Source organism: Rousettus aegyptiacus, unplaced genomic scaffold, assembly GCF_014176215.1.
Source record: "Rousettus aegyptiacus isolate mRouAeg1 unplaced genomic scaffold, mRouAeg1.p scaffold_m13_p_13, whole genome shotgun sequence".
NCBI lineage: Eukaryota > Metazoa > Chordata > Mammalia > Chiroptera > Pteropodidae > Rousettus > Rousettus aegyptiacus.
The window spans coordinates 27427267-27440182 of NW_023416288.1; the positions used below are offsets into that span (position 1 = coordinate 27427267).

General features: G+C 34.6%; 1 protein-coding gene across 1 annotated transcript in view; it reads right to left on the minus strand.

Annotated features, from left to right (window-relative positions):
- Positions 1 to 12916, minus strand: part of CRPPA (CDP-L-ribitol pyrophosphorylase A) — a 218738-nt gene that overhangs the window by 125286 nt on the left and 80536 nt on the right. The window contains exon 6 of the mRNA XM_016139451.2: positions 3377 to 3474. Coding sequence (XP_015994937.2) covers positions 3377 to 3474 — 98 coding nt within the window. The remainder of the gene's footprint in view (positions 1 to 3376; positions 3475 to 12916) is intronic.

A 12916-nucleotide genomic window follows, 5' to 3' on the forward strand; every position in this document is an offset into this window, starting at 1 on the left:
CAGAAGATTTAGAGCATATGGTATGATACCTAGCATAAAATAGGTGCGGAAAATTGTTGGCTGTCATTATTGCTGTTTTTGTTATTTTTATTAGTAGTATTAGTAATGTGAGAGGTCTTATAAGACATGGCAAGGAATGTTTGTATTAATTCGTGAGCAATGGAAAGCAAAGAAATAGATATATGTGGAAAATGACGTGCTAAGATATACAATTTATAACCATTATTCTAACAGCCACGTGAAAAATGAATGCGAGACAGGCAAGACTGGAGGCTAGAGGCCAATTATTAGCTGTTGTAATAGCCTAGACAAGAGCTAGGATAGTGGCAGCAGTGACGAGAAAGGGACACGTCTGAGGAATACTGAAGGGGAGAACGCAATTGTTTTGGAATTTGATTTACTGCGGGCGTGAGACACAAAATGAGTCAAAGATTATACCAGGTTTAGGGAACTAGGTAAATGACAGATTTTCAGATACTGAAACCTTAGCTGATAGAGGAAGATTAGTTGGAATGAGAATTTGTGAGTGAAAACTCCACTCAACTAATGTACAGAAACTTAAAAGTTATAAACAGAATCCTTCAAAAGAAACTGAGAAGCCAAGAATGCAGAAAAATAAGATGTCACAAAATCCACAGGATGAGATTTCTTCTAGAAAGAAGTATCAGATAAGAGAGTCAAGTCCCACAATAAATCAAGGGAAAGACCAATAAATGCGTTGTGGATTGTGTGCAGGGAGGCCATTGAAAACTCACTGAGAGTAGTTCCTATAGAAGCTTACGATAGAAGTCAGATCGCAATGGACTGAGGAATAAGAAGGTAAATTCTTCTAAAGAAATTTGGCTTCATGGTAACCTTGGTTAAGAGAGAAATGCTTGTTTCATTTTAATTAATGGAAGGAACTGGAATATGTTGTAAAGTTTATAAGAGTGGAGGACAGAAGGGAGGGGCGGGGCGAGACCAGAGCTCGGGAGAGTATAAACAGTCTTAATGAGAGGATGGCTACAGACACAAGATTCTTTAGAGGTTTAATGCCAGGAAGACAGGAATGTCCCCATATGAGAGTAGATAATTCCACTCTGAAGGTGAAGACAAGATCATACCTAAAAGTGGAGGGAAAGATGGTAGAATGAGATCAGTAGTTCTCTACCGAAGGGTTATTTTGCCCCTCTCTGGGTACATTTAGCAAAGTCTGGAAAATTTTTGGTTGCTACAGCTAGGGGGTGGGGGTGATACTGGCATCTAGTTGGTAGAGGCCAGGGATGTTGCTAAACACTGTAAATGCACAGGGAAGGCCCTCACGACAAAAAAAAAAAAATCATCTAAAGCAAATACCAATAGTGCAGAGGTTAATAAACTCCAGGTCAGACATTTGAGGAAGTTTAAAACATTCACTGCAGAGAATGAAGAGCTGACTATAGAACCATGGCATGGTTGCTTTAAAGCATTCAGTGCCCACTGGAGAATAGAGACCAGTGTTTTTTAACATCATTAATCTGCACTGCTATCTAATTTCCCTCAGAAGTATTAAGATTGAGTAAAGGCTTAGAGAAGTGAAAAGTTAAATTAATACATGGATGCAGTTTTACCAAGTGGGTGCATTCGAAGGACAAAAGAAATGAGATATTGATAGAAATTCAGGATCCACCGAAGTGACAGATTATGGAATCTGAGCAAGGTAAGGAACAATATAAAATAAAATGTAGCTGAAAGAAGAGAAAAAATAGGAGGCCTGGAGTTTCCTGTAAATTTGAAATATGTACAGTAAGAGTAATTTAGTAAAAGATATGGAATGACAAAATATAGTATTCAGAAGTTGAGGAATAGCCTTAGTGTTTATTTTTCGGTACAATTAAGATGATGGCAACACCCAGACTGGGCCCAGTGGGTAAGTAAATGAATTACACTGAAAATGAAGTTCACTGGCAGTGAGAAGAATACGGACCTGAGAGGCCAGGATGATAAAATAAAGCACACGAGGCCAGAAATGTACTCATGCATATGCCTAAATCCCATGTCATTTCATCAGTAAACAACATACAGGAAAAGCAGCAACAAAAAGTAAATATTATAATAATTATAATAATTGTAACCGAAGGACTCCTTGCAGGGTTGAATACTAGAAAGACCAATCAAGGAATTAGTCACACAGATTCCAACAGCTAGGAACTCAAAAGTTATAGAAAAATTCAACTCTCTAAACTCAGGGTTGGTTGATTGCCAGAATCTCAATACTATTCTTTCAGGCCCCATCTTATTGGCTTTTACCGTGACTGGCTAAAGAATGAATGAGATTATCCAAGAGTAAATTGGCTATTTATGAGGCAAAAGGGTGCTTCAATGGGTCAGGCAATGGGAAGTTACCTACCTTCAAATATTCTGCAAGATGCGGCAGTGAAATTGGGGCACTGAACTTAGGAACAGATTCTGAACAAGTGGACTAAAAATAGAAAGTATAGAGCATGTGCTAAAATTTCTAAGGATGGAGGAGGAATGCCCACAAAGTCTATGAATAAAAGCAACACAGAGAAGGAAATCGTAGTTGAATCTTTATGCCTAAAAGACAGCTGAGATAGCTCTTATATTCGTCTCAGCTTTGAGCTGTTGCTCTAAAGGCCACTGGTAGAATTTAGCACTGATTGCTATCAAAACTGCCGGGCGTGGCTTGTTAAAAACTAAAATCCCAGGACCGAAGTTTGGAAACTAGTAGTATCTGCTAGTTAATACTGCCATGCCTCTGTCTCAACTCATCTTCAAAACTTTGATTATTATAGTCCTTGTTCATTGGAAACTTACTACAAGGCAGATGCACTTCTAAGCATTTTGAATATATTTATCTCATTCAACTTCCCCCCAAATTTACAATGTAGATGTTATTAACATTTTCAATTTAAGATAAGGAAATTAGGCAATAAAGCTGACTTTTGAGCAAAAGCATTCTGATAACAGAGCCTGTCCTCTTTCCAACATTGCTAGCATGATAAATTAGCTAACTAAAATGAACCTTTTCCTTTGGCTTTTAGTTATCATTTTATTTTGTATACTGTTAAAAAGTCATCACATATTCATCATAAGCTCTGATTGATGGTTATACATATTAATGAAAACAAAGAAACTAAATTTAATAAAATCAGCTTGGCAAACTAAACATTTCAAAACACAAAGTTGTCATAAAAATCTATAAAGGAAGTACTTGGTGGTAAAAGTTATAAATATGGACCTCCTCACACTTATTACTACTTTTTCTATTTCCTTAGTCCTAATATTAAATGAGGTTACCCAGAAAGTTGAAATCAGTTCAGAAAATAAGGGGGAAATAAAATAAAATGAACATTCACCTCTTCAATATCATGAAATTCAATATCTGAATACTTACATTTAATTCATTTTTTAGCATCTCTTCAAAATGGTGACCTATATGTTCTTCGTCTTCTTTTGTATCCATAACTATGTGAATCTGTTCTGAAATTCTTTCTGAGATAAAAAATTTAAAAACAATTTAAGTTTCAAACAGAAAATGGAACAAAGCCCTAGTCTAGTATGCTGAAATCTATGCTTACCTGCAGTTCATAACTATTTAACAACAGGGAGCTTTTAGCTTTAGGCCAAGTAGAGTGACTTGGACTACACACTGAGATGTCCTTGATTCTTTTAATCCCAAATCCATAAATCTATGCATTTTACACTTTGTGGGTAGTTAACCAGGACATGTACAAAGCGACAGAAAGAAGAGATCCTAGGATACATTTGAAAGGGAATATATGCAGGTGATAGCTATTTAGTTTTCCCATTCACTCCTTCCATGTTTATAAGGAGCGTCCCAGAACTTGATAATATCCCATCTCCCAGGAAGATCTCCTCTTAAGGCTTCTGTGTGCAGCTCATTGTGCCACCCAGTGTCCTGGTTAAGTACAGCGTTTTCCTTGGCATCCCTCTATATTCAGTCAATTCAATACAATTAAGTTCCTGCCTGTTTAACTATTACAACTGAAAATAGCCAAATGGATTGTCGTCAAATGTGGAAGGCTTATTTGACATGATTTGATTTAAAAACATAAGCTATATGACATAGTAATATTCACCTTTGTAGCCTTTCTCAAAAGATGTGCAGTCCTTCTCTACAGTAGACAGATCTAAAATACTAAGAAATGGCTAAATTGCTGCCAGCTAAGAAAACGTCGTATGGTATTATGTCATAAAGGGGAAAAAATGTAATTTTAAATAGCAATCTCAAATGAAAAGTTAGTTTGACTAACATTTGACTTAGCTATTTCTTTTATGGATGATTCTTTATAAAATGCTTTAAAAACAGAAAACATGGATCTAGCAATAGTTAATGATTTTTCCAAGCAAAGCTGAGGACAGACCGTTTAAAATAACAACACCAGTTAATAGTACTATTACTAACTACCTCCCACTTACCAAGAGCTACATGCTATATTAGTGTCATCCTCATGATGACCCTACAAACAATTTTACATGAATCTATGTAACAGATTCAAAAACTTGACTTCAGAGAAATGAAGAAACTTGCCCAATATCATAATGCTATGAGTAGTAGAAAAAGTATTCAAATCCAAAGAAATTAGGCTTACAAATGCAGTTTTTCTACAGCACTAAAATGAAGAGAGGAAAAAGATATTTATTGAATATCAAGCATTTGCATATAAAAGGCCCTAAAGCCTTCATAGTCATTATCCCATTAGCCTCAAAATAAATGTCTTATTAGCTAAATATTATAATTCCTGTTTTTATTCACAAGGGTGTTAAAACAGATCTTTCCAATGCTTGTATCTTTTCTATCATGCTGCCTAGCTTGTAATCATTTCTGTAAAAAAATATAATGCATTCTTACTCCCTTGTACCCCACAATTCAAGAAAATTAAATATATATAGATGTGACGTGTAATACCTCTGTTACTGAAAATTTTAGTCAGTGTGCTCTGTACTCTGTACTCTGTACTCTGTGCTCTGTTTTCATAGGTTATTCTGACATATGTTTCTACTCCTAAAGGCAAGACTATCCAACAAGAATCATAAAGAAAAATAAGAAATTTTGACCCTTACTGTGGTTAGTTCTCTGAATCCCCATATAAGGAATCAACTATTACAAAAATTCTTTCATTTTTATTTGAAAACATTGATTTTATTGAAATAATGTTGTGTGAAGAGGATCAGTAAGAAAAAACTAGAAAATGCTTGATTAATAAATTATAATACATTATTCTCTGCAAAAATAAGACATGAAAAAAGAAAACTATACATAAATACAGTAATTCAAATGAATTGACAGGATACTTCTATTCTGGATACAGATCTGCTATACTTAGCTACATCAAAATTATTTCATTTCTTTAGAATTTGGTTCACTCATCTGTAAGGTTCCTACCAATTTTAAAATGTCTTTAATTCTAAGTAATATGATCCCAATAAAGTTAAAACATAATTTAGAAGAGAAATGGATGATCCAGATAGTAAGTGCTGTGGAACATCATCGTTCTGAGAGATACAAACCGACTGACACATCAGATAAATCTTTATAATAAAAATGAGGTAGGGTCTCATTCTTGAGAAGTTAATAGATTTTGCTGAGGAACTGAAGTGGAGCTTTGAAAGTAATTAAGGGGGATAAGATAAAAAATGTTTTTAATGTATTGAGGTAGGGAGAGTATGGGCATAAACTTAGTGTGGCAGAAGACGAGACAAGTACTCGCAAGCCATGGAATGATTTAGTAGTGTACTATAAAGTAGGACACTTGGTGAAACCAGATCGTGTAGGTTCCATGTTGTCTTGAATACTGTATTGTCACAAAAGTTTTAGATCCCAAGATAACCAGCACACAAGCAGTGGTCTGAAAATGAAGTTAATCCAAATACATGCATTGTAAAATGAAATGTGTAGAGAAATTTGAACTTTGCAATGTCCTAGCAAAAATTCAGACAGTTATATTTTCAAATACACACACAAAATTATAAAATTAAATTGAAAAAGTTTATAAAAAAGCATATGAGAATAGTAAAATACCTTACATTATGGGGTTTTTAAAATGTTTCCAGTTACATGGGAATTGTAAAGATACCTAACTGTGAGATTTTAATGAGGATTAAATGAGTTACTATGTGTAAAGTTATGCAGAGTACCTGATACAAGTAAATCCCCAATAAATGTTCAAAAAATAACTGTTTTTTGTTGCTTTGGTCCTATACATTCAATAAGAATATAAATTAAGATTCCTTTTGTCTACTCAAAATACAATCCATTTCTAACTTCAAACTGTCCCTTGTGGTCTTTATATTTCAGGGTTTTGTAAACAATCCATATCACCTTTTTCCCACTAAATAAACCTTCTTTCCAAATTTCGGTTTTACCAAAGATACATAGTTATGTGTAATAATGGAATATACATCTTCAGTAATAAACAATCCTATGTTTTCATCCATGAATTCCTTTAAAACTAAAATGGATACCTTCTAGTTTGTATTGTTCATATCTCAGCTTGCACATTAAATCTAAGTTAAAGAATTTTATGTGATTTCTATTAATAATTATATGAACATGCACTGACAATCTTAACTGGGAATGTTAATGCACTTAAGATCTTCATCAACAAAAGACAATAGCAATGACTGTACTTGTGCCATCCAGATGGAAGGCCAAAATAAAAAAGCATGTAGCTATAGGAACAGGGCTCAAATAAACTGAATCTCAATTCACCAGTTATTCTATTATCGCCCAACTCACAAAGAAAGGAAAAATATATGTAGCATTTAAAAGTTGTTTTTTTTTTATGAAGTACAAAACTCCTTCCAAGCATAATATGATTAATCTTTATTATTTCTCAAAGCAAAGTGTTTAACAACTTCCTTGAGGTTAATGATGAAATCAAAACAAAAATAGGAGCCTTTAGAATTCTTAATCTGCTGTTCTAACTATTAATAAAGCATGTCTTAGAAACTTTTAGAGGTTAAAATAAACAAAACAAAAGCTCTGAGGAGAACCACAAAACCATGTTACTTCCCAGAATCAAAAAAAAACTCTAACACAAGAGTCTAGTCTTTGTTCTTTCCCCAGAAAAGACCTAAGGATAAATTAGAAAAATACTAAAATTAACATTAAATCGTACCTGAGTTTTAGTTTTCACACTACCTTCTCTTTTTAAAATAGATTTTTAAAATTTTCCTAAAAGGACATTTGTGGCACATTATGAAATATTTTGATAAGTAAACCATTAGGGTACATCTCCCCAAAATTATTTTTAACATGTACTAATTTAAACTGAATAACTCTTCAGTTATAGACAGCATGTGAGTGTCACATAGCTTAGTGTGACTTAACAGAGAGAAAATTCAAAATGGAATAAGACTTGAAGTCTACAAGTTAGTATTAAAAGCTGTAAGCATTAATAAGTACACATTTTTCAGTTAATACCTCATCCCCTTACACAGTACCTTTTACACAGTACCTTAACCACCTTTTAAATAGTCAAGGTATTGTGTACAATTGTCAGCACAAGAGTTCTCCCTTATCTGCTGGGGATACATTCTAAGACCCCGGTAGATGCCTCAACCACACAAAGAACTGCACACTATATGTACTGTTTTTATCCTATACATATACACCTATAAAATTTCATTTATAAATTAGGCACAGTAAGAGATTTACAACAATAACTAATAATGATAATAAATAGAACAACTATAGCAATATATTGTAATAAAAGTTACGTGAATGTGGTCTCTCTGAAAACTGGTCTGATAACTGAGATGGCTACTAAGTGACTAACAGGCAGACAGTAGCATACACAACATGGATACCCTGGACAAACTGATAATTCATGTCCCAGGCGAGACAAAGTGAGACAGCGAGAGATTTCATCACTTTACTCAGAATGGAACACAATATAACACGTATGAATTGTTTATTTCTGCAATTTTCCACTTAATAATTTCAGACCACAGTTAACTGTGGGTAACTGAAACTGCTGATGAAGGAGAACTATTGTAATTAATAATTATACCAAAAATAAATAATGCAAAACTTGATTTTACTTTGTTGGTTGTTGACTAATTTTACATGTCTATTTTATGGAGCCACAGGGAGCCCTGATACTTAACCAAACATAAAATTAAGTGTGTCTGTGAAGGTATTTTTAAATGAGACTATCACTTAAATGGACAGACTAAGTACAGCAGATTGCCCTCCCTAAAGTGGTGGGCCTTATCCAATCAGTTGAAGACCTGAAGTAAATAAAAGGTTGACCTTCTCCCAAGTCAAAGAGAATTCTTCTTAACTAAAACATTGATTCTTCCCAGTTCTGCAGCAGCCTACTAGCCTTTATACTTGAACTGGACATTGGTTTTGCAGATTTTGGACTTGCCTGCCTCCATAATCCATAATCACCTAAGGCAATTCCTGTGTGTCTGTGTGTATGTCCTATTTGTTCTGTTTCTGTGAAAAACCCTGACCAACAGACTGGCAAAAAACAGTGTAAGCATTCTTCAAAAGATAACTCATAGTGCCCAAGTACTAATCATAGGATTCTCACATCCTTATATTCCATGCAAAGCAATATATAATTCCATACAACCCCTTGAGCCTCACACCTTATTCTTCAGCCAGAGCATATCACCTACAGTTCTTTGGACTAATGTACATGTTCTCCCTGTCTGCAGTGCCATTTTATGTCCTTCCCTAATTCTCCAATAAGGTCCACCTCAAGCATCATCTGCTTGAAGAACTATAGGCCAGAGGGGTACATTTTGTATTTTGTACATAGATATATAGATGTATTTTGGTGGGGATTGGGGGTCGGAGGAGAAGAAAAGAGTAGAGAGGTAACAAAACCACCAGGGATACTTTTTTGAAACTACAATAGTCCACATCTCCAAATCCCCAATTCTAATACCCAAAGATATCTCCCTCAAGCACACATATGCAATAGAATATGTTTCTACATTAATTTACTTTTAATCTACCTATATCATTATATTAAAAGTGGGCTTTTATAGGCAGCATATAGTTGTCATGTTTTAATATCCATTCTGAAAATATTTCTCTCTTAATTGGTGTGCTGAAATCATTTACTTTTAATAATTGATGATATGGAATTTAGGTCAATTATTTTATTATTTATATTCTTGTTTTTTCTCTGTTTCATATTTCTGTTCCTTTCTCTCCTTCTTTTAGCTTATTTAAACTTTTTAGGATTCACTTTTTAATTTACCTCTTGTACTTCTGACTGTATCTTTTAGTATAGGTTTCTTTTTAAACTGGTTGGCCTAGGGATTTCAATACACATACATACCAAACCTCTCAGAATATACATAGAATGAAATATTTTACCACAAGTATAATGCAGAAACCTAACAACAATATAACTTCTGGCACCCTACTTCCTTTATGTCATAGCTACAAGGTCTACAATACTGTAGCTGTCTCATAGACAGAAAATCTCATCGGAAAATGTTACTTTTGCTTTCTGTGCTAAAATGTTTTTAAAAAGTGCTGTATTCTTTAATAATTTTTTAAAATGCATATAAAACGATCTTCCACCAAGCTGCTGCTTGTATAAGTAGATCAGACAACTACAGACCAAGAAAAGATAGGATTCTACTTAGTTTTAGGACAGAAGGGCCTCAATTTGTTATCTTTGCTTTCACTCTATAAATAGTTTGAAAAAGTAAAGCGAATTATAAGAGTCTATTCTATTTACCAATTCTGTTGCTCTCCCTTAATTCTTAATGTCTCAAGATTTTTTCTGACATCATTTCCTTTCTCTCTGAAGAACTTTCTTTTGATATTCTTTTAGAATACATCTGCAGGCAAAGAATTATCTTGGTTTTCCTTCACCTGAGATTGTCTTTATTTTACCTACATTTCTTAAGGATTTTTTTTTGGGGGGGGGGGGTGCGGGGGGGAAGGGGCTGGATGCTGAATACTGAGTTAATAGTGTTTGTTTTTAGTGCATTTAAACTCTTGTTCTATTTTCTTCTCGTCTCTATGGTTTCTGGTGGGAAATATAGAAACTATTGTTCACAAGTACTGTATTATTTCTCTCTATTTTCAAGATTTTTGTCTTTAGTTGTCAGCAGGTTGATTATGAAGTCCTGGATGTGGATATCTTTAGGGTTGTCAGGTTGGAGTTACCTGAGCTTCTTCAGTCTGCCATTTTGTTTCTAACCAAATTTGGAAAGTTTTTATCTAGAATTTTTTTAATTTTTTTTTTTCTGTTCTGCACTTTCTCTTCTACCTGGACTGAGGTGACCCATCACTTTCCCACAGATGCTAAGAACTATTCATTTACCCCTAATCCCTTTTCATTCTATAATTCAAACTGAAAAAAAAAAACCCAAAAAACAAAAAAAAAACCTGACGATCTAATTAACTTGACTTGTACTTTCTCTGCCCTCAACATTCTGTTATGAAGCTCATCCGATAAGTTTTTTGTTTTTGTTGTTATCATATTTTTCAGTTCTAAAACTCCCATTTGGCTCTTCTTTATATTGTCTATGCCTTTGGTAAGACTTCCATCTTTCATTTCAAAAGCATTTCCCCTTACTTGTTATAGCATTTTTATAATCAGTGCTTTAAAGTATTTGTCAAATAAATTCAACATCTATGTCATCCTAGCATGGGTATCTATTGATTGTCCCTTTCCATGTGAGTTTAGGATTTCCTGGTTCTTTGCATGCCAAGTGATACCAGATCACATCCTTTAGATTTGGGTAACATACCCTCTTACCACAAATCTCTCCCGTACATTCCCATTTCTCTAATGTGTCCCTTTTCAGCACTCCTACCAGAACACTGGAGCTTTATTTACCCCACTTTGCACACAGTTCCCGTGACCACAATGGTGTCCAAGAGAAGCAACAGGAGGACAGAGGGAAAAACAGCAGCAGTGCTCACCCCATTCTTAAAGCCACAGCAACTCCACTCAGAGGAGCTTTTACTTCTCTCAGAATTTTAGGCTCCTCTGGGCCCTCACTGTCGCTACTGTCAGTGCCACTACTGCCACATGATTGCTTAGGAGCTGAAGCATTAAAGTAGAAAAAAAAATTTTTAAAGAAGATATCTCTACCCTCTCTGAATATTAGGAGGCCCCTTTCATGCTCCTCTGTCCAGAATTAGGGGGCTTCTCTTGGGGCTCTGTATACTCCAAAGCCCACTTCTTGATTCTGTGCTACACTGGACCCACGTCAGGACATAGCATGAGAACAAATGGCAAAAGTCACTACCAATTATGTAGTATTTGAAGTCTGGATCTTATTCATTAATCTTTCTGCTACTATTTACTTTGTATTCTCAAATAGTTGTTCTGTATATTCTGTTCAGCTTTTATAGCTCATTCGGTGGGAGAAACAAGGTTTTTTCTTGTTGCATCTTACCCAGGACCAGAACCCTACTCATGTCTTTTTACATAACAAGTATAATAAAAATCTATGCCTAAATAAGTACAAAAGAACACATTTAACAAATATTCTAAAGCGTCTAGGTGAAAATAAAATATTACGCTATAATTTAATTGGCAGCATTTTTCTTTTCTTACTGGTATAAAGATAATATTTCTTCTTACAATAATGGCACCATAGAGTCAAGAAACATAATAGAAATGAAGTACCTGTTACATGCCTCCCTAATCACACAAGATTGCATTGTGGATGACAGCTCTTTTCTAGCAGAAAATTAACCATCTTATACCAAAATAGTAGAGACAATTTAAACCTTTAAATTTAAAAAGCAAAGTCACGCTGTCTCATTTGCATATTAATATTAATCAGGCATGAGTTAAAAATGTTTTCCAATAGAACCCTAAATCAGATGCTTAGAGATTTAGAACTTAACCATAACAGCTCAGCTGGTTTGCTGGTCTACAATGTACTAAAGAAGAGAACATTAAAATACCAAAACCAATTAAATATTCATGAAGCACATAAGGATATAAAATAGAGGGGACAACCTCTCGGAGGGTCTGTTGACCTTCTGTACAGGACCGTTCGATGATACCGGATGTATACTATTAGCTTCAAGTGGGAGAAGTGAGAGAAGGCATGGAGTTTCTTTTAGCAGAGGATGCTCCTCTGCCTCTCCCTATTTCTTTGCTCCTCAAGAAATCGATAGTGGCAGAGAGGCAGGAACATTATCAGAATTCCAACCATCTACCTAGATGGTACATCAAAGGACTCTTAGAATGATATCGGAACGTCAAAGTTTTGAATATATCACAGCTTTGTCTGTCAAACTTTTTCGAAATTCTCTCAAGTTTCAATCAAGCTGAAAGTACAATGGAATTTCTTCAGGGCTTTCGATCCTCCATTTTAATGTGCTCTGCAATCTAAAACTTAGCCGCTTTTGATTAGGATACATGGCCTGGCAAAATACATCCATGCACAATGTGTTTTCATAGGTATTTAATTCTGATGTCATTCTAACTTAAATCTTTCATGGGCAACAGGAGGCATAATGTACAAATCTGAAAGTTTATGAATGAGACCAAAATCTAATTTATAATATACTCATCTTTTAAAAGTTCCTCTTCTTACCCTTGATCATTGGATCTCTTAGTATACACAAAGTATACATCTTCCTTCAAAAGTTAGAAAATAAATGCAATTTGGAGTCTTCATTTAACTTCATAAAATGGTAATATGTACCATTTCCAATATGCAAAGCTTCCTCTTCATCTGACAGATGCACTGACACATTGATAAGGATCATAGAATATCTAGACAAATGCCTCCCTCAATCAGTCATCAGGAGGGACTCATGGGTCCTCAGGATGGTGATTATATTTTACAAGAAACTTGAAAATACCATGAGGGAGAGACAAAACTAAATTCTACATTAGTTCAACAAACAAGTGGACAAAAATATCCAGAAGTCAGCCTTCACTTTTCTTAAAACCATCTAACACCA